This window comes from Nipponia nippon, unplaced genomic scaffold, assembly GCF_047370975.1.
Source record: "Nipponia nippon isolate SJK-2023a ecotype South Korea unplaced genomic scaffold, ASM4737097v1 scaffold_3, whole genome shotgun sequence".
Lineage (NCBI taxonomy): Eukaryota > Metazoa > Chordata > Aves > Pelecaniformes > Threskiornithidae > Nipponia > Nipponia nippon.
Window position 1 is genome coordinate 87,167,580 of NW_028262347.1, and position 22,353 is coordinate 87,189,932.

Consider the following 22,353-nt stretch of genomic DNA (forward strand, 5'->3'; position numbering starts at 1 on the left):
GGTTAGTTTGCTGATACACACACAGTTTTCTTAACTGGCTCTTAATTTTGTATGACTATGTATTACCTCAAACAGTGCACGGGATGACATAAAGCTGTATGAGCAGTACTTGAACATCTAGGAGGCCACAGCCGCAGCAGGCAGCGACAGCACTGCCTGCGCAACTCAGCTGCCCGGTACCAACAGCGGTGGAGTGGAAATGACAGGGAATGATGGCACAGTGGGCTCCTGCTGCTCCCAGCTGCAGGCGAGCAGTTTGAGGTGGGAAATGGTAAGGGGCACCAGCAGGTACAGCAGCAGAGGCCCCCCCCCCAGGGACGTACAAAGCAGTAACAAATCCCAGCCTCAGAAATCATTCCCTGCAGGGCTCCTACAGTGAGAATGAAAAAAAAGAATAGACATGTAGCTTCTTGAAAGGTCTCTGCTGGCCTATCTGCATTGGCTTTCTTGACACAAACACTCATGCCAGTGGGCAGCACTGCACATAGCATTCCAAGTCCAGGGTTTAAGGGTAACACACGATGACACAAAATGGTAGCGACGATGGTGAAGCCGACAGCAGGATCAACAGACATTGTCTCAGCCAGGGCCAGGCAACACAGCACGCTAACGTCTGCCTGCCAGACACCCTCTTCTCATCCCTTTGACACTCTCAAAGTTGGCAGCAGTGCAGACGGGTAGAGGAACTCATTTAAGTCTCTGCTACATTAGGATGTAATGTAATCTATTAATCAATATAGTATCACACTCAACGTTCAGCAGGCCACAGCCTTTCAGAGCACTGCCTACAACTTTCAAACCCCTGTTGCCCAAGGATAGCTAAAGAACTGGAAGAGCAGAAACCAAACTTTGCGACTAGAACAAGAAGGGAGATGAATTACAAAACCCAAAGCTGTCATATTCAAGTTAATCACGTTTGCATACATTAAACACCAAGGGGAATATGTGAAAAACTCAGGGATCTAGCTGCCCTAAAGGATAATCTCGATTCTTTATACACATAGGCTCAGAGAAATATGAAATTGCATATGAAAAGTCAAAAACTTGCTCAAAACCAAGAACTAAGCCCACAATAGCTTAAACAGAATAAATTAATTGAAATGCTAAAAGATAAGTGATTTCGGTGTATTAACGGAAGCAGGGTTTACCTTCTTTGCTACGAGTGCAAGCTGTTACTGCTGCTGGGGACTAAGCTACTTTATGGAGGACCAACTATTTTTAACGTGGAATAGGTTGTACAGAGTATTCATCAACTGAAAAGCACGTTAGTTACTTTTCTCCTGAAGTAATCCATGTTCTGCTGCTTTCACACACAGCACAGTGATCCGAAGCAAATTTCCAACACAGAAGTATTTAACTTTATCTAAACTGATTTTATTTTAATCTTTGTCATAGATGCTTCCCTCCAACAATGCAAACTGATCACTGTTGGGACTTGAATAAGCAAATCTTCTTAATTCATCCTCCTGTAGTATTTTGAGACATACACAGGATAAACACTTGAAATACCTCAAAAAATCACGAAACAGAGATAATCTCCCTCTTAGAAGTTTAAAAAACCAATTTAATATCCATGTGTTGTTTTTGGAGAACAAATCTCATTCTATATTTTGTTTTGAAATTCTGAAAAAGTCATCCTATGAAGACTGCACTTTTGGAACGTGCTTCACATTCCATCCATATGATGTCTTGATACACCAATATATTACTTGCAACGGTCAGAGTTAACACACCAAAACTCAGCATATAAAACAGACTTTCTGCACCCTTTCAGGGTTTAAAGGTCAAAACCCTCTCAAATGCTGTTTCTTCAGTCACTCATTCTATAGTTTCTACACACAACTGCCTACGTTCATTAACCTTGCAAAGAGAAACTATCAAACTAAGTGACATAGTTAAGAAAAGTGCTGTAATAACCTTCTCTACTGAACTTCAAAAGTAATGCACACAAAAAGATAAATAAAGGCTTTATGCAAAATACAAGGTCCTAAGTATTTAATGACAGGATTTGGAACAAGGCCAGTTTTTACTGTGACGACATGAAAAAGGAAATTAATTGACTACACAAGTACATAGATTAATAAGGTTAATTAAACTTACAAACACTGAATGCTTGAAAAGATAAGTGATTTGAATAACGTTTTGGGGGCAAAACCAGGAATCAAACCCAGAATTAAACAGAATTAAAATTTAACAGCTGCCATAATATATGGTTCTATAAATTCCATCTCCAGCTGTCCCAGACCGATAGAGCTTCGTAGTTAACAAGATTTGAGAAACACGGTCTAAAATATACAGAAAGAAGTACAAAACAAGATTTATTTTACTTTCCTAAGAAAGTTTTTGCATCCAGCAGTATCAGCTTCATTACATTAACATTTAATGGATTGAAAGTTTTGCAAAACAGGTGCACATACTACTGCAGCAATAAGTGGTTTTCTTGGAAGGAAAAGGAGACTTACAGCTTACAAAGACACATTCTTGGTCACTATATAAGCTCTGTTCAGACTCACTTTACACTTGAAGGGAACTGGACTTCAACATTTGACCTGCAACCTTTCCGCAGCAACACTTTCAGGGACCTGGCCCTGACCAGATAGAGTGATTACCAACCTTTCCAGTAGCCCTACATTTTTCAACAAATTAAATGCTCAGCAACGTTGGTCTGACTCGTACCGACCTAAAGCAAATCCTGCAGAAACCGTGAGTCATGCCAGTTCAGCTCCCAACGGCTTTCCTTGAAATGAGTGTTCCAGTCAAGCGAGTGCAAGGCTCCAGAGCCACATTCAGTACACATTTATGTTGTATAACAGTGTCAAGGAAACAGTACAGTTGCTCTCTGGAGCAGCACACTGGTGGAAAACGCTGGGCTGCCAGAACATAGATGGCAACTATACACCCTCCTCATCCTTCTCGGGCTCAGCAGTACAACTCAGCCATTAGTTGCAATAGGAAAAGCAGTAATGAGTTTCTAAGTGTCAGGGCTGAACAGGACTGTGATGGAGATATTCCTAAACTTGAGCTAACAAAACGTAACACTAACATAGAGTAGGTCAAAATACTTTCTCAATATCTTCCTTCAGACATTTCATTAAGTCTCTATCCATTATATTTTTACTTGAGTATATAAGTGCATTTACTAAGAAATGCAAACATAACCCAGTTTTGTTTTCTGCTTCTGCTAATAATGTTTACTCTGCAGTTGGAAATTAATATGCTGATGGACTGAAGGCAAAGGGTTGCAAATAAATAAAACCTTAAGTGAGGTTTGGAGATGACTTCTACAAACATTTCCTCTAAATAGTTCTGTGGCTTTATAGCAAGATGCATGTTTAAGAGCTGTAAACCATGAACATATGCCAAGCTGCAAATACCCAAACATGTTTCTAATAAATAATTTAGTATGTGTCCATATGCAAGGATGGCTTAAGTCACATGTGCATATGTGCAGGGAATGAAAAGAAACTGTTTAAAAGAGACAAAATGATCCACCACTGAGAAGCCGCATTTGAGGTAACGGCAAAACAGTCCCAGAGGAGGCATTCATTTAATGGCTCTAAATAAAATTTGTCCTCCTGTACAACTGAAAGTACTGTTACTGCTTGAGACTAATTCTACTGTGAGCAAGAGATAAGTGATAGAAACTTTACTGCCTGCAGTTTTACCATGTTTTATCTTTTTGCTTTCATTTCTGACCTTCAGCACAATGGCCGTTTATGCCGCGATGTGTGAAATAAAGTGCTGTGTAACCAGGATCTGGGGCAGAACCTCCAAATTAACTTGCACTGCTGATCTTAGGCAGAATTGTTTCAGCTCACACAAGGAGAACAGGTAATGCGCTAATCCACTGCATAGCTTATTCTCCATTTTCAATCACGGAGCTATCTAATTGTTCTTATAAGAGAGCCCTCGAACATGGGTCATACCTCTGCAACTGGAAATAAGGCAGAAATTAAGATACACAGATAAATTAAAATAGGTTATTTTGGTATCATAAATTTAAAGCAGAGTAAGAACAGCATATAATTCTTAAGGCCACTTCAGAAGTTTTTCTGTAAAGAGAAAACACACAAAATCTCTTCATTGGCCAATGAAGTCTTTGACCTTCAGGCAAATTTACGCAAAGGTTTAGGTGGATAAAGTTTTTTTGCCATCCTCTGTCCCTTCTCAGCTCTCTCATTTTCTTGCTCAATATTCTCTGTACCCTGCATTATGCTGTATATAGAAATGAGAGATGCCTAAAGAAAGAGTGGATTTAAATTACTTATATGAAATATTATTGCATTATGGCTCCATACTCCAACCATCAATGCGGAACTAGTTTAAATATCTGAATCACAAGAAGAAAGTACTGATAGAGAAGTGGGAAACAGGACAGCAAAATTATAATAATATAAAAAAGATGGAATTAAGTACTTCAATAGGTTTAATATTAATCAGTCTTTCCAGTGATAATTATTATTTACCACACATTTAACTGTTTTAAATGACAGATTTCTCAATCAGCTATTGTCTCTCTCTGGAAGCACAATAAAATACCTATAAAAGCAGAAGAAAAGATCAGGTAAGAAATTCTCAAGCTGAAAGGGACAGAATATACAGACATGTAAACTTAACTGAGAAAATACTCTCCTCAAACAAGGCCTCAAACAAACTCACGAGCACTCAGAGTAGACAACTGAAATAAAATCTTCCTAAACCAATTCTGTTTTCAACACCCCAATGGTATTGCCATAGCCCCTGCCCAAGAAGTCTGGGAGCAGAGATTTCATGCTCCACTCTGTATCCTCAGAAAGTGTAGGGAGGTCATTCCCATAAAGGGGACAAGCTCCTCTATCATGATACTCACTGCCTTTCTGAAAAATACACAAGCAGCCATGCAAAGCTGCAGCTAACATGTAACAACTGGAAGGCAAAAGGTAGATTACCCACCACCACCAGGCTCCCAGATGATACCAATGCAACTCAGTAGCACACAAATTTGTTTCCACTGTTTTGCTCACTTCTCTTAAAGGCTATAGGGAAAGGAGGAAAATGCCTTGCTCTAAACACCCGGGGCAGGGGGGATTGGGGGGAAAAAAAAAAATAATTTCACTAGTAATGAATTTTTTTTCCTGCTATTTGTGGTTATTTTCAAGCAAAGCCTAAGGATTTTTTAATTTACTTTTTTTTTTTTTTTTTTTTTTTTTAAGAGTGTACCAGGCAGCAAACACAATCGAAACTATTAACTAAGATGGTTGAGGTTTTTTTTTCAGGAGTAAAATCAAAACAATTTCCCACAAAATGGGACAACAAGCAAGTACAAACTGGGGTTATTTGTACCTTTTCATGCAACTGCACTCAGCAAAAAAAGAAAAAAAAAAATCTTAATCCCTTATTACCCTCAGAATAATAAAAGCAAAGTGGCTACTACATGAGAGCACTTACACTACCATACCAGAAATTCACATTTTTGTAGAAAGATGACATGCTTCATAAAAGAAATACTTTCTTGATCATCTCTGAAAATAAGTCTGAATAGAGAGTTAAGTGAAAGCCAGTGCTTATGCGTAAATGATCATGAGATCATACAGATTCACTCAGGTCAGTGTTCTTTTTCTAACCTACTTTCTCTGATTAGAGAAAGTAGTTTTTACAGACTGATCATATCTGACCTGGGTCATTTTCCTCTGGCAACTATCACAGCTGATCGTCATCTCACAGCAGAGAATCTCAAATGATTCTTAAACCAATGATGAGATAGGGTTACAACATGAGTTTACTCCAAATATAGAGAACAAGCTAAGTATATCATCAAAATCACTGTATTAGCAGGTTTGGTTTTGTTTTGTGGGGTTTTGTTTTGTTTTGTTTTTAAAAAAAAAAAAGGTCTGCTTTCCATTTGAGAAGGTATTTATAAAGCAGAAGCAAATAGTGATCAGGCAGCACAAATCCACCTTCCCGGCCGCAGGAAACCCATGGGTATTTGTGGCACCACAGACTCAGTGGCTACTCGTAACTCCACAAGACAAATCCCATTTCTCACACTCCTGTAACACTGACTGACAGAGTCGGTGCCTGCAGCCCGAGCAAAACAAGGTAAGCAACTTCCCAAATACCCCAGCAACCTGAAATCATTACTACTGGCATTACCACAATATGCAGACATCTTAAGATGACTCAGCTTTTTTTTTACATTAGTTAGTTTATCATCTGGCAATGTAAGATTAGTTGAAAAACAACCCCTTTCCCAAAACAGCCAGAATTTTCTACCCTCCACCTCTGACCACATTATGAACTCACACAGTCTGAAAGTTACTACGTGTTGACCATGTAGATGGAAGTGTGGAGGAGGGAAAAAACTCAGTCTCAGAACTCTTATATTTTCCAAACTAATTTTAATTTTTAGCAAAGGCAAGTTTAAGGCCTGACTTCCCCACTACTCATTTCCAACTTCACAATTTAATTCTAGAAGGGGCCTGTTCCAGATCTACTTCAGGCATTAGCTAAGTTCAAATGCTCTGCACAATATTTACGTCTGAACTTTCCCTCTTACCGTTTCTGCCCTCATGCTTTTTCGTCCTTGCGATGTTTCTAATCTGCATAATTTCATTGATCTGATCGATGCTCTTTATACAAGCAGTCACACAGCGTCAGTGTGGGAAGGCAAAAGGTAACTGCTGCGATGGGCAGTGGAGGAGCAGGAACATAATAGTCTCTCAGACCAAACCGTCTCACAAAGAATTAATTTGTGTCTCCTCTAAGCTAATTCTGGTGGCACAGGTTAACACAGATGGTCTTGAAGAGCCGCCCTCTTGCTTTTTCCCAGAAGGAACAATTTACTAGAGGAATTCATACTCCTGCTCTTTGCACACCTCCAGGGTCTGAAAATATTTGCAGTTGAAACACCGGAAAGTATAAACCCTCAGAACAGCACATTCCCTTTGAACACACAAGTACTTCAGCATCGCAACTGTTTTAGAAAAGCACAGGAGGTGCTCTACTTCATTCCAAGTATCATAAACTCAGGCAGCTCAGAGCATCCTTAAGGTCAACTTTGGGTACTGAAACCAGTCTTTTCATACACGCTGCAATCTCATTTAGCAACATCTTCTGCCTCACGCTTCCTGGCCCATGCACCTTCAAGAGGATAAACCATTTAGATACTTAGATACTTTAAATTCATAGCACACTACTTTGCCTGATGCCCTGCAAAACAACGGCCATGTGATAACCCTAATGATTTATTTTCGGACTAGAATGCTTATGCTTTAGGGAAAAAAAAACCTTGATTTAAATTTTTTCAGCACTGTATGTATCTCTGTACCTTAAATATCAAGTGAATGTATTGTACTTGCAAAATCCACACGTTTACGCAGGGAGTTAGGCATTTACGAGATGTTGCAAATACAGCTCCTGGTGTCAAACCCTATGTCCAACTCCTGAGCTCTACCTGCCTTTTGCTCATTCAGGACAACAGCATTGGGTCTCTTCCCCCCTTCCCCCCAGCGTGGTGCATAGCTTGAAGGAATTTAATTATGTTTAAAACTTTTATCTTTCCTTCAAATCTTGCTGAAAATATTCCCATGACTCTCACTGATGCTTTTTAAGCACTTATAGCCCAGACTGATAAACAGACATGAATAACATTAACGAAGATCCGAAGATAGCAAATGCAGCATGTCAATACAGCTCAAGCAGGGCATATGCCAGAACAGACACTGAACTCTCTCTTAATACTATTAAATCACTGCTACCTTCAAATGCTTAATTCCTGATTATATTTCAGAAAATAGTATTTTATTACTTAAGTCAGCTGATGAATTTTTTTTGTTCCCAATACTCCCAACTGCCTTCTACTATCCTTGAATGCCAACCTCCACTAACAGCATCTTGTCTTCTCATCCATCTAGACGGGAAGTGTTAAGGAGCATGGCTGAGATCTTAGAAGAATTACCACCCAAAAAAGCCTTTTTCCATTAACTTCAGTGCAACCAGGATTCACCTCCAGTCTTCACTGAAACGTAAATCAGTGCTTGCAAACTTTAATTAAAACCGCTTCTCTCTCTGGGCCTGTGTTCAATGCTCATTTGCTCTACAAAAAAATGACTCTAGGCTTCTGTAAAAACCAAAAGGTTTTATGATGTGGTAAAACATTTCTGGTTATGTTCCACTGAACTGTTTACCTGTTCTCCCAAAATATTTTATTTCAATATCCTATAATACAGGAGAATATTTTTTTTCTTTTGAGATTTTTCAGATGAAAAGGTTTTGTAAAACTTCAGAGGAAGAAGTTGCAGTGCAGCTATACATCTAAGACAGGCCTGTCATTTAGTATTAGCAACTTTTTAATAGCTATATAACTAATGAAGTGGATGGAGATACACAAACTTAATTTCTAGCTGTTTTCAGTGCATTTCCAACTTGTATTAACCAGACCATGTACCTCTAACAAAAAGTGAGTTAACAAAGCTAATAAAAAGACCTGAAATTACCTTTATAACGCCTTCCCCAGGCCTCATATCTGTATAAATCTTGACATTGTATGATATATTGGAGAAGGTTGGGGAATTATCATTTGCATCGATCACCAGGATATTGACTGTCACGGGGACACTTTCCTGTACACCATCAGAAGCTGTCATCTTCAGGGTAAAAAAAAAAGCAGAACAGTAACATATTTTAATAGTGTGTTCTTAATACAATTCCAACTATGAGAAAATACAGTATGACAACTAAAAATCAGCATTTTGTTTTTCATTTTTGTCTGCAGTTACAATTACAGGAGGCTTTAGCTGAGCTTGAGCCTGCAGTGTGCAAGACTCGGGGCAAAAGCAAAATGAAACTGCCTTTAAAACATACTGTGCCAGATTAGCACAAAAAATGAGAGGGAATAACTGTTTCCCAGGGTTGAGGCAGGGATTTCAGCTGCAGTCCATGGCTGGAAGGGCAGAGCCCATCCCCAGCTGCACTGAGCACCCTCAAGGAGCAGGGGCTGGCCACAACAGCTCACAAACCTGTCTTACACACCTGGGCATGACCACACACAGGAGCTGCTATACATATGTTAAACCTCAAAGACAGCATTTTACGGTGGGACTTAAAGAGCTAGAGGCCTTCTTACTCCATAGAGTTAAATCTGAGCTCTCCTTTCAAATGCTAAACAGACAGAAAATATGGAGGCATTGAGTGGGAGCCCCCGCAGAGGAACAGGGTTTCCCTACAGCACATTTGCAAATTGCTTTAGGGCTGTTAAGATGTGTACTCACAGACTGGGAAATGCCTGAGGGAGTGTTAAGATCAAGAGGAAAGGCCATTACAGGTGTCATGTTCCTAGCTCAAGGGCCAAGAAAAGAAAAGGCAAAGGTGGCCTCAAAGGCCCTGCCGGGTACAAAAGAGAAGTCAGACTGTGTCATGGGAGGGTGGTGAGGAGCAGGATACAAACCTGGGACCATGGAGATGATGCTGGTAGGGGGATCTAAAATGAAATTTTGCTATCAAACCGAACACATACATTTTGGAAGAGCACACTACCCCAGTTACCAAATCCCTCCACCCACCCACCCACCCCACCTGGTATTGCTGCTGCTCATCCTTCAGTGTTTTTTCTTCTTCTGTGGCATTTTAATGATCTACAATGATGTTACAACTAACGATTTTTCAACACTTGCTCTGAACAATGCCTGATGTGCCTTCAAGTGCATTTAGCTTACCGAGAAGGTGTAAAGCTGCTGGACTTCTCTGTCAACAGGCTGCAGCAGGGTGAGGTAGCGGGTGATGCCACTCTGAGTCACAGTGAAAAACGTATTGTAATCGTTCAGAAAGAGATGGAGCTGGGGATCCTTTGTCTTTAAACAAGATTAAAAAAAAGAGCATTTTATTATCAGTTCATATATACCATTAAGTTTCCAATTACTCAATGCAAGTGTTTGTTTTAGTTGAAACCTAAATAAGGAGAAAGTACAAATACTGTGACTAACTGAATCTACAAAACTGTAAAAAAAAAGTAAAAAATAACACTGCTGATCTAAAAATCTAATCTTCTTGATGAAAAAATGTATTAAAAATACACTTTAACCTACAGAGTAAGTAAACCCAATGGTAAACAAATACCTGTAATCTGCTAGCTTTAAATGATTTTTTTTTCATTAAAACAATAATTTTTAAGCCAAATATAATTTACCAATATAAGAAACCAGATTCAAGCATTTGTCTTCAACCATATTAAAAACAAACACAACTTATTTTGATTAATGGAGCAATGAAACAGTTGAGTTGATGCAATGAAAAAACATAATCATGTGTTAAAGCATATTGCTAAATAGATACTGTTCAGAGATCCTTCTTTATGTCTCGAAAAGAATCAAAATATATTGATGCAGAATTATGAACCTCTCAGTTGATCAGGTGAAAACCATAGTAAAGCAACTGTGGTATAATTTTCAACAGGAAGTAATATTTTAAGGTAAAAAGGAGAAAACAAACAAACAAAAACAAACAAGTCAAGGCATTGTATATTTATTACTCATTACTTCCCTAGGTAGCCTGCTGGGAACGCAGATTTCAGGTCTGGATGGCTCCACGTACAACCGGGTGAGCACCAAGAGTGGTGCTGCAGTTCTAATGCTGCATGCAAAAACATGCAACAACAAAAAGATAGGGCAATGCCTCATGAGATACCCTGAGCAACCACTCAGGAATTCATCCTTCCATTTCCATCCACTCTCCTAGCATGGTTGGCAGATTATAAAGAGTATGGGGAAGAAGAATGAAATCTTCCCTGGGGAAAAAGACTGAAATTAATTTTGGGGCAAACAGAATCTGAGCTAACAGAAAGGGGGAGGAATGTTTCTGCCACGGACAGAATCAGAAGTTATTACTGTATTCACAGGGAACAGAGCAGATTAATTAAAGTCCAGAACCTCAAGCCAGTTCCTTCCAGTGTAAACTTACCAGATGGATACAAAGCTGCAACAATGGACTTCCTACCCTTAGTCCCTACCTTGCAGTCTGCTGGATGCCAGCACACAGCCAGCAAAAAAGATGTTTAAGCTCTGTACGGCCTGGTGCTTCTGAAAAGCCCCACAAATTATGGCACTTTTCTGGGATGTCTGTGTTGTTGAAATGACAGAAACATGAATTGTGACCAGAATGAAATATCTCAACATCTCCCCCCATCTCTTTAAAGATGCTATTGAGTTATGAACTGATTAGACTGCAAGGGCCACTCTATATTACAGTTAAATTTTAAAATAAACTACATTACCTTTTATTGCCTACAGCATTCCAACAAACATTTCTGTGCCCTTGTATGTAATCTGGTTAATTTAACCTGACTTAATGTGCTACTCTCTGTCATTAGTTATTCAGTTTACTTCTGTTATATGAGGCGAGGTTACAAAAGAGGAATGCAAATGTGATCAGGCAAAACACAAAAGAGGCTGGGAGATGAGGCCTATAAAAACTGTTTTGAACTGCCCCAAATAATGTGTAGATGAGGAATCAGGGGACTAGTACCATGAATAAAACATAACAGAAAATCCAGGGGTTGCACAAGGCATAACTTGAAAAGTATTTTTACCAGCTACTCTCCAACATAATTCTACAGAACCCACCCCATACAGAGTAGGACACGCAACATGGTCAGAAATAGCTGAATTCAACAAATTATCCAAAAAGTAGCATTACGTTGTTGTTCTCTGAAGATCTTCTCAACCTGAATCCAAAACGCTTCTAGAAGGTTAACTCCTACCCTGTCATTATTACCATTCCCACATAATTAAGAAAGCAGACCACTGGAAAGTTCACCAATCCTTACAGTACAGCAGGCATACACACTTGAGCTAAGTCTAACATGCACTAAGTGTCATAACGAACAACTGCAAAGACAGATTACTACAACGGAAGAAGAAAGAGAAACTTATTTTAGCAATCCAAAATACTCTAAAGCACACATTTTGGAAGGCTAAGATTATACTATTTAAATGAGAAACCATTTCAGTTGCCAAAAGCTACGTGAAAGAAATATCAAAGTGTTCCAAATGAGTGGTTTCCTATTGCCTAAAGCTTTGCTGCAACTATGCCAGCTTTCAGTAAAATTAAAATTCATTTTACAGCTAGCAATGCAAACGACAAGCTCTTTTTTCCATGAAAAATTACAGGAAGTAATTGCCAATAATTGTTCACTTTGTAGACACTACAAAGTCCGTCAAAAATTTAATTTACAAAAACCCTGGTTAGTTGTTACAGTTCTTGCTTGTCATGTCATTTTGAACTCTAATAAATGGTCTTTTTTTCCTAATTTGTTCTTGAGAAAAACCAACGGTGGAGATCCCATACACTTCCAAAGTAATCTATCCTATTCCTTAACTATTCTTGTATTAGAAATTTTATCCTAATGTGTAAGTTAAATTGCCTTTACTGCAATCAATACCTATTTCTACTACCTTCCGTGAATACCAGACCTACAAAGCAATTTATTTTCTTAATCTTGGCATTGTTATGCTGTTACATTTTTATCACATTTTATGCTGAAAGTCTGCTCGACTTAACTGTGGACATGTTATGTGGCAGATACTGTGAGAGAGTACAATTGTGGGAAACAATCCATCTATGTTGCCAACACTATTTCCAATACTTTAATTTTTTTAAACTATTATTTTATTTTGGGGCCTAGACTTAAGCATTGCTATTTCTGACTACATTACTGGGTCATGTACACTAGCTTGTCTCTGATAAATTGTTTAGCATATATACTGAAGTAGAAAACTATCAGAATCCCCACAAAAGAGTATACATGCAACCTGCAAGGACCATTCCAAGCACGCAGTTCAAACCTGATATGGTTTAGATACTTCAAACTGACCAGTAGGTACTTTTTAAATTTAAAAAATACTTTTTTGTAATACTTAAGATTTCTATAAAGACATATAATTATTTAATGAACACAAAGCAATCACAACGTAACCACGGTACAACTTTATGCCCTAAATGAATCTGGTCCAATGTGCTTAAAGGGCTCTTTGCAGGCTTCACAAAACAAGTGACAGTCCCAGTCTCACACACTGACAGGGCAGAAGAAAATGAAAGAGGACAGGAGGAAATAAATAAATAAATCACGCAATTAAAACTAAAACTAATTTTGCAAACATAATACCCAATACCTACGGGAATGGCACCCGGTGCAAGCAACAAAGAAAAGCACATGATACAAAATGAATACAAGTAAAGAAACACAAACCCGATACTGATGGACATCATAAAAGCAGTACATTCGGGGGAAAAATGGTTACAGACAAAAATACAATAAAATGAGATGCAGAAAGAGCTCCAGTGCACTTTTAATAAACAAAGCCTGGGTTTGAATTTGTTCTGCTTGAAAATCTCTGGAGAAGTTCCTGAAAGTTTGAAAACCTGCACAGATGTTAATGTTACATTTCTGCTGCTCCTTTCCTGCCACAAGGGCTTACAAGCTCTTCCTAAATTGTAGTTTTCTACAATTTACTAAGATTAAACCAAAATTACATGATACTGTCAAGAATGAGCTGACAATGACACATATTCTGTGTGTGTTTCAACATCCCCAAGGACTTTTTGGAGGGAATATATTTGGCTGTTAAATTCGCCAGGGTAGCCAGAACAAGCTCCACAAGTATCAGAACTGCTTAGGCTTCCTGATTGCTGGCACAAGCCTGTCTCCAAAAAGCTGTAACGATAACAAAGATAATTTAATAACACATCTTGGTTTTCCAACATTCTTCATGTGGAGGATGATCAGCACTGAAATGCCCACGGAAGAGAGTTGTTTTGTTTGAAGAGATGTTTCCAGCATTTGCCCTACTCATTTCTGGGTGAAAGCAGAAGATCTTTTCCACTCATGTCTTTCATTGAAAAAAAATCTGAGATTCACGGTCTTGCAGAGGTGAAGCAAGTAAGATTCTCAGTCCCACTGACAAAGGGTTTGCAATTAGACTGTGTTGGCACTGACCTCGTTGCTTTTCTCTAACTTGTGTGAGATGAGTTCTGCAGGGCCTGATGAGATGGTCCTCCACATTCACAATAGCTTGGATGGAATAGACAAGGCAGACACAGCATCTGGAGTGAGTTTCCTGCATCTTTAACATTACCATTAGATATCAGCACAGCTTCCTCAGAAGTCTGCATGATGGCTTTAGTCGCAGAACTGCTTAGATCAACAGAACCCAAGGAGAAGAACAAATCAAGTCTAAATTCTGAGCAACTGAAAGACTAGGGGAGGTAAACCAGGTCTGAGAAGACTTTGCCCAGGACACCCTATGAATAAGTTTTTCTCCTTAAACATTTTCTTCTTTAAAGTGAGTTCATTTAAAAAATATTTAATTGTACAACTTAAAATAATAATAAAAAAGCTCTTCACCATTTACGTCATCTCCACTTTGGAGGAAAAGATGTCAAAAGACTAATGAAAGAACTAGGATGGATGCTGAGCAGTGCTTTAATTCTGAATTCTTTCCATCACCACCAAAACCTCTCCAGCCCCTGCACAGAGCAAGGGCTGAAGCACAAGCATGACTATAAAGTGGGGCACTAAAAAGCGCTGCAACGCTTTTTAAACTTTTTCAAGTTGAGGTGCAAAGGGCCATGCCCCTCCCTGAATCAAAAGCTGACAGAAAAGTTCTGAAAAAAACATCTTCTGTTCCTCATTCAAGTGAGCCACTCCTGGGAGAGGGCAAGAAACAAATGCCAGCATCTTCAGCACTTCCACTAATTAGCAGTAGCATTTGTTTAAAACAGGGCAGATACGGAGAGAAAACAAATTCCTTGAGGACTCCAAGGAACTCAAAGACAGAAAGAATAGCTTCAGAAGGCAGAAAATGTTAGATATTCATCCTACACAAATAAAGGAAGAAATACAATGCTATGGTAGTGATTCGGTGTTAAGATTTTTATTTTTCCTTCTAAAGCAGAAAGATTCAGAAAAGAAAACAAGCCTATCTTTATAAATCCTAAAGAAAGAGAAGCAGCCTTTTTGCTTTGCCTTTCCCTTTTGTTTGTTTTAATAATGATATTAATGGACTGTTACATTTGGGAAGAATATTTCCTGAATTATTATTTTGTAATGTGACTATTAGAGTGTCACAGAAGTGCTGTACAGGGGTAGCAGTGTTATGAGAACTCTCCTCTCAAGAGAATACCAGCTGCAAAACAAATTCAAACAATAACAGTGAAAGATATAAGCAATCAGGCAAATATTAGAGAAAAATGCTTCAGTATTTAAAATGCTTCAGTATTCCCAGACTAAAAAAAAAAATCCATTAATTTTCCTTATCTGCATATGTCATTGAAAATCCATAACCTGCATTTATAGTTACATTTAAAAGTTATTTTATCCATTATTTGCTCTGTCCTCTCGGGTTGCTACTGAGATGCCTTTATGCAAAATAATCACTTTTTTACATTTCTCACAAGTTCTCTGGAAACACGGATGTTGAGCAACCATCTACTTAGTTTAACTTCATCTTCATAGACAACGGAAGCATAAAAAAAGAAACTGGTCTGGTAGAAAAGGATCTGGAAAGGAATCTATGGTCATAACTGACCTGCATCATATTTCACTGCCCAGGGATGCTGCACTGGGCTGTAGGCACCTGCAGAAGCATCAGGGTTCCTGCACAGGTCCTTTTCTGAATGTGTGCTGGGACATGTTAAATGCTTTTGAACACATCCTGGCACACCTTATAAACATGACATCAATTCTGTGTTCTAATGAGCAATGCACAAATTACCTTACACCCCGAGTTTATTCATCTGATTATTAGTTTATTTACCGCATGTGGTATCAGTAAACACCTTGGTAATTGAGTAGTATGGAACAGATACGAACGCTGATTAGCTTCTGTCAAATTGGAAGTTGAATTCTATTGGTTTTTGTTTGGGTTGGTTTGGTCTTTTGGTGGTGGGGTTTTTTGGGTTTGTTTTGTTTTGTTTTGTTTTGTTTTGTTTTTTTAAGAGAGATTTGACAAGACTGGGCATACAAGGCAGTAAAGTGGTTACTGTGTAGCTTTTTCACCAACCCTAACCACCAGAGTAGAAGAAATTAGTAGTCTCCCATGGAAGCAAGAGAGTAAGGAAGCAAGTGGCTTGGGAAGCCTTATGTAAACAGCAATCAGATCATACTGTTTAAATTCCTCATCTCAGCTTTGGTTTACTCAGGTCTTAAGGTAATCGTGTGGCTTAATTTAATTTATGCCATTTAAACAGACCACTTAATTATAACAGCAGTTGGCAGTGCTGCTCAAGTTAAAGGTCTGTTTGCAATGTCACATCTATAAATTAGTTTTTGGAAGGTTTATAGCAGGACCCTATTATAATTCCCACAAGGTTTAAATTTAGAATGTGGTTTGTTTTTTTTCTTAAGATACACAGTTAAGATGACCACTTTCTTCATGCATTTACCTGAGGACAGGGAGTTATTTTAATATGAAATATAATCTCAACTCATTTGTCCATTAGAAGACTGAATACATTATGTTTAGCCAGTGTCAGTATTGGAAACTACCATGCACAAGCACGTAGAGGATCTATGTCTTCTCATCAGCAATCCCTACTTACTAGATACATTAATTTACTAAGATACAATGAAGCCATCAGAACATTAAGACCTGCAGAAGTTAATAAGCATTACCTGTTCTTACTAACCCACCCTGAGCTACCATCTAGTCCCAGCAAGAAGGTACCTGTCATTTTAGTTTGTTTGGCCATTTTATGTATGAGTTATATGCAGTTGCTGCACTCCCAGCCTTACTCTGCTGGAAGTGTCATGCCCACAACAGGTTATAAGCACTATAGGAATCACTGATGTGTATTAACACACAGGCAGTTAAATCTGATTCTCTCCTCCCTCACATCCATGTTATACCTGCATCATTTCACAGAACTGGGAAGAGCTTAAGCATCAACAAAACATGCAAGAGAAGACTGATACAGTCATGGCATCTGGCACCAGGTTCCCTGAATAGTTCAGGTTGCTGAGACAGAGCAACCCTTCCCTCCCCCTGTATCTCCCAGGCTTGGTAACAAGCACTTATGGCCGTGCTGCTGGTCCTTATTCCCCCATACCTAAGGGCAGTGACCTTGCAGGTACAGAGCCATCCTAGCAGCAAGGAGGAGGACAGAACATGAGGGCCACTGGCCAGATTCCACCACAGCCCATCTGCCCTGGCACACAGCATTGCATTCCAGCAGGGCCAGCGAGCTTCAGTATTTTGTCCTCACTTTGGGGGGATGGGGTGGGGTGTCAAAATTAAGTCTTTAAGCCACATCATTTCCCAGTCTAGAAATCCTTAGCAGTTATCCATCATGCAACACTGAAATTAGAATCACAGAATCATCAAGGTTGGAAAAGACCCTTAAGATCATCAAGTCCAACCGTCAACCTATCACTGCCAAGTCCATCTAAACCATGTCTCCAAGCACCGTATCTATCCGTTCTTTAAATACCTCAAGGGATGGAGACTCAACCACTTCCCTGGGCAACCTGTTCCAATGCTTGACCACTCTCTCGGTGAAGAAGTTTTTCCTAATGTCTAACCTAAATCTCCCCTGGCGCAGCTTGAGGCCCTTTCCTCTCGTCCTATCTCTTGTTACTTGGGAGAAGAGACCTACCCCCACCTCGCTACAACCTCCTTTCAGGTAGTTGTAGAGAGCAATAAGGTCTCCCCTCAACCTCCTCTTCTCCAGGCTAAACAACCCCAGTTCCCTCAGCCACTCCTCGTAAGACTTGTGCTCTAGACCCTTCACCAGCTTCACTGCCCTCCTCTGGACACGCTCCAGCACCTCAATGTCCTTCTTGTAGTGAGGGGCCCAAAACTGAACACAGGACTCGAGGTGCAGCCTCACCAGTGCCGAGTACAGGGGCACTGTCACCTCCCTGGTCCTGCTGGCCACGCTATTCTTGATACAGGCCAGGATGCCATTGGCCCTCTTGGCCACCTGGGCACACGGCTGGCTCATGTTCAGGCGGCTGTCAACCAACACCCCCAGGTCCTTTTCCGCCAGGCAGCTCTCCAGCCACTCCTCCCCCAGCCTGTAGCGTTGCATGGGGTTGTTGTGACCCAAGTGCAGGACCCGGCACTGAGCCTTGTTGAATCTCATGCAGTTGGCCCCGGCCCATCAGTCCAGCCTGTCCAGGTCCCATTGTAGGGCCTTCCTACCCTCCAGCAGATCGACACTTCCACCCAACTTGGTGTCATCTGCAAACTTACTGAGGGTGCACTCGATCCCCTCATCCAGATCATCAATGAAGATATTGAACAGGACAGGCCCCAGTACTGAGCCTTGGGGAACACCACTCGTGACCAGCCGCCAACTGGATTTGGCTCTATTCACCACCACTCTCTGGGCTCAGCCATCCAGCCAGTTTTTAACCCAGCGCAGAGTGCACCCATCCAAGCTGTGTGCAGCCAGCTTCTCCAGGAGAATGCTGTGGGAGACAGTGTCAAAGGCCTTACTACAGTCCGGGTAGACAACATGCACAGCCTTCCCCTCATCCACTAAGCAGGTCACCTTGTCATAGAAGGAGACCAGGTTAGTGAAACAGGACCTCCCTTTCATAAACCCATGCTGGCTGGGCCTGATCCCTCGGTTGTCCCGCACTTGCTGCATAATGGCACTCAAGATGACCTGCTCCATGACCTTCCCCGGCACCGAGGTCAGGCTGACAGGCCTGTAGTTCCCGGGATCCTCCTTCCGACCCTTCTTGTAGAGGGGCGTCACGTTTGCTAGTTTCCAGTCATCCGGGACCTCCCTGGTTGACCAGGACTGCTGGTAAATGATGGAGAGTGGCTTGGCCAGCTCCTCTGCCAGCTCCCTCAGTATCCTCGGGTGGATCCCATCTGGGCCCATGGACTTGTGCGCATCCAGGTGGAGGAGCAGGTCTGTGACTGCCACCTCTTCGACAAGTGGGACTTCACTCTGAGTCCTATCTCCACCTCCCAGCTCAGGGGCCTGAAAAACCCGAGGATGTCTAGCTTGACTATTAAAGACTGAGGCAAAAAAGGGATTAAGTACCTCAGCCTTCTCCTCATCCTTTGTGGCAATGTTTCCCTCTGCATCCAACAAAGGAGGGAGATTCTCCCTGGCCCTCCTTTTGTCACTAGCATATTTATAAAATCTTTTTTTGTTGTCTTTAACAGCTGTGGCCAGTTTAAGTTCCAGCTGCGCCTTCGCCTTTCTGATCTTCTCCCTGCATATCCTCACAACATCCTTGTAGTCCCCCTGAGTCGCCTGCCCCTTCTTCCAAAGGCGGTAGGCTCTCCTTTTTTTCCTGAGTTCTAGCCAAAGCTCTCTGTTCAGCCAGGCCGGTCTTCTCCCCCGCCTGCTTGACTTGCGGCACGTGGGAATGGCCTGCTCCTGTGCCTTTAAGATTTCCTCCTTGAATAACGTCCAGCCTTCCTGGACTCCTTTGCCCTTCAGGACTGCCTCCCAAGGGACTCTGTTAACCAGACTCCCGAACAGCCCGAAGTCCGCCCTTCTAAAGTTCAGGGTAGCGGTCTTGCTGACCCCCTTCCTTACCTCTCCTAGAATTGAAAACTCTATCATGTCATGGTCGCTGAGCCCAAGACAACCTCCGACCACCACATCGCCCACCAGGCCCTCTCTGTTCGTAAACAGCAGGTCCAGCAGGGCACCTCCCCTGGTTGGCTCGCTTACCAGCTGCGTCAGGAAGTTATCTCCCACACACTCCAGGAACCTCCTAGACTGCTTCCTCTCTGCTGTGTTGTATTTCCAGCAGATATCTGGTAAGTTGAACTCTCCCACGAGAACAACGGCTAGGGATTGCGAGACTTCAGCCAACCGCTTGCAGAATACTTCATCTGTTTCCTCATCCTGGTTGGGTGGTCTGTAACAGACTCCCACCACGATATCTGCCTTGTTAGCCTTCCCTCTGATCTTTACCCATAAGCACTCAACCTTATCATTACCATCGTTGAGTTCTAGACAGTCAAAACACTCCCTAACATACAGGGCTACCCCTCCCCCTCTCTTTCCTAGCCTGTCCCTTCTAAAGAGCTTGTAGCCATCCATTGCAGCACTCTAGTTATGTAAGTCATCCCACCACGTTTCCGTGATGGCGACCACATCGTAGTTTTCCTGCCGCACAGTGGCTTCCAGCTCCTCCTGTTTATTGCCCATGCTATGTGCATTGGTGTAAATGCACTGCAGTTGGGCTATAGATCTCTTCATCAACACAGGCATGCCACCCCTAGGCTCATCCCAAGCAAGCCAGGTTTTATCCCCTTCCCCCTCGCATCTAGTTTAAAGCCCTCTCAACTAGGCCAGCTAACTCCTGGGCCAGGATCCTTTTCCCCCTTTGCGACAAGTGAATCCAATCTGTCTCCAGCAGGTCTGGTGCCATGTAAACCGCCCCATGGTCAAAAACCCCAAAATTCCGTCGCTGGCACCAGCCCCCAAGCCATGTGTTGACGAGGTGGGTCTTCCTGTTCCTTTCCATATGCCTCCTGGCTACTGAAATATTACACTTTTTCAATAATACACAAAAATAGATCAGTGGAAAACTTTTGGCTCCATCTCATTTTGTGTCATGTGACTGAATTCGATTTTCACTAACTTAACCAAACTCCTGTTATTCATTATCCTATGAAAATAAAAACATGATGTAAAACAACCAAGTGTTAAGTTCACTAGGAAATACTTTTGGGCCCTTGAACGGTCATTTCCTGTGGGCATGAAATTCCAGGTCTATTTGTACTGAAACACAGAAATATTTAACAACTTCTGATCAGCTGCCTAAAGCAGCTCATGTTCAAGAATGATAAACTTGTTTTTCATCACCTTTGGACACAGATTAAGTTATGTTAATGCTCTCAATTGAAATATCTGCTGCAGATTAGACAGATTTTTTTATTAGTAGTGATGCAGTTAAAACTATAAATATTTGGGCCACACCTATGTTGAAATTTGTAGTGCAGGCAAACACAAGTATATTAATGAATCAGCCTATTCAATATCCAAATATTGAGATAACTTCATGGGAACATGCTGATGCACTACAGCGAAGGCACAACAGTAAAATGGGGAGCCCTGTGGTCAAACTGCTTGTGAAGAATTTCAGAGCGCCCCTCAAAACTTGAGGTATTGAACTTGTACTGACAAAATCAGTAACAGAAAGCACTTTCGGTGAGGAACATAAATACCAGAACTACATTACAAACCTCATGAAGTAGTTTATATTAAAGGAACAAATTGCTCTTCTATGCAGAAATTTTTGAAATTAAATATTTGCGGTTTGAGAGTATACAAACATCATGTTTTGTACTACCTACCTAGTAGTTACATGATTCATTCAAAGAGCCAGCCCAAATTCAGGATTTAACAGTTCATTTTCAGTCTCGTATGTGATCTAATATGTAGTTACAACAAAGAACCTTGTAGTATCAAATCTGCCTTTGACATCTTGTGGGTAGAGCTGTACAACTGCCAGGGAAAGGTTAATCAGAGCACTATTACCTACAACCTGAAAAACCTCTGGTGGTTAATGAAGTCCAAAGTCTTTCTCTCATCCCTTTAGTGTAACAATATCACCTACTAGGAAATAGGAGAGTCCCACAAAACCACCAGCATGGAAAACTGTCACATAAGTTTAAGTGTGTGAACTAGGACACTGAATTATCTTTAATTAAAACAGTTGTTTCGAATTATTTCAAGCACAACGGCTTCAGCCTCTCCCTCACCAGCCATGCTGCGTGACTTCTTTTACCATTGTGAACTTTGCATGCACAGTAGGATTTTCCTAGGTCATTGCAGCTACAAAGCCTTGAGGGCAAATACTTCAGTCCCTGGAACATCGGTGGACTGCAAGATAGAGAAACACCAGCAGCACATTGTGGATTAACAGTGAGATTTTTTTGTACTATTTTCGTCCGTCCATCGCCCAAACTGGCAGTGTAGCAACCCAGGCAGAAACGGTTCACAACAAGCTCTCCAGCTTGCCAAAAACCCTATTCTGAGTTTCAGACCATACCTATCAGTCTCACAGACAGAATTGCTCAGTTTCAGCCTTCCGCTCTTCAGGTGATTAACAGCCTCTCTTTCTATTTTTGTAAAGTTAATATGTAGTCACAGGTGTTATAAGGCAGGCATAAATAATGCCCTAAAATTCCAGATTTCTGTAACAGATATGCACCAGGGCATATTTGAACCAAAGGGTTTTACTAGTACTTTCATGAAGGTGTAGATAAAACAAAATAGACGGTAATTCGCTTAGGCTAAAAACATCTAAAATATCCCCATATTTTTTTTTTCAATACACATAAGGATCACAGAACTAAAAGCAGTGTTCCGAGAAAAATCTCTCAAATTAGTAGCTTACAAAGG

At 40.9% G+C, this 22,353-nt stretch overlaps 1 protein-coding gene across 4 annotated transcripts in view; it reads right to left on the minus strand.

Annotated features, from left to right (window-relative positions):
- PCDH15 (protocadherin related 15) overlaps positions 1–22,353 on the minus strand; it is an 853,821-nt gene that overhangs the window by 188,700 nt on the left and 642,768 nt on the right. For all 4 annotated transcript variants that reach the window (XM_087765707.1, XM_087765706.1, XM_087765705.1 and 1 more), the window contains 2 exons: positions 9,693–9,827; positions 8,475–8,624 (listed from right to left, as the gene is read on the minus strand). In XM_087765707.1, the coding sequence (XP_087621833.1) occupies positions 8,475–8,624; positions 9,693–9,827 (285 nt within the window). The remainder of the gene's footprint in view (positions 1–8,474; positions 8,625–9,692; positions 9,828–22,353) is intronic.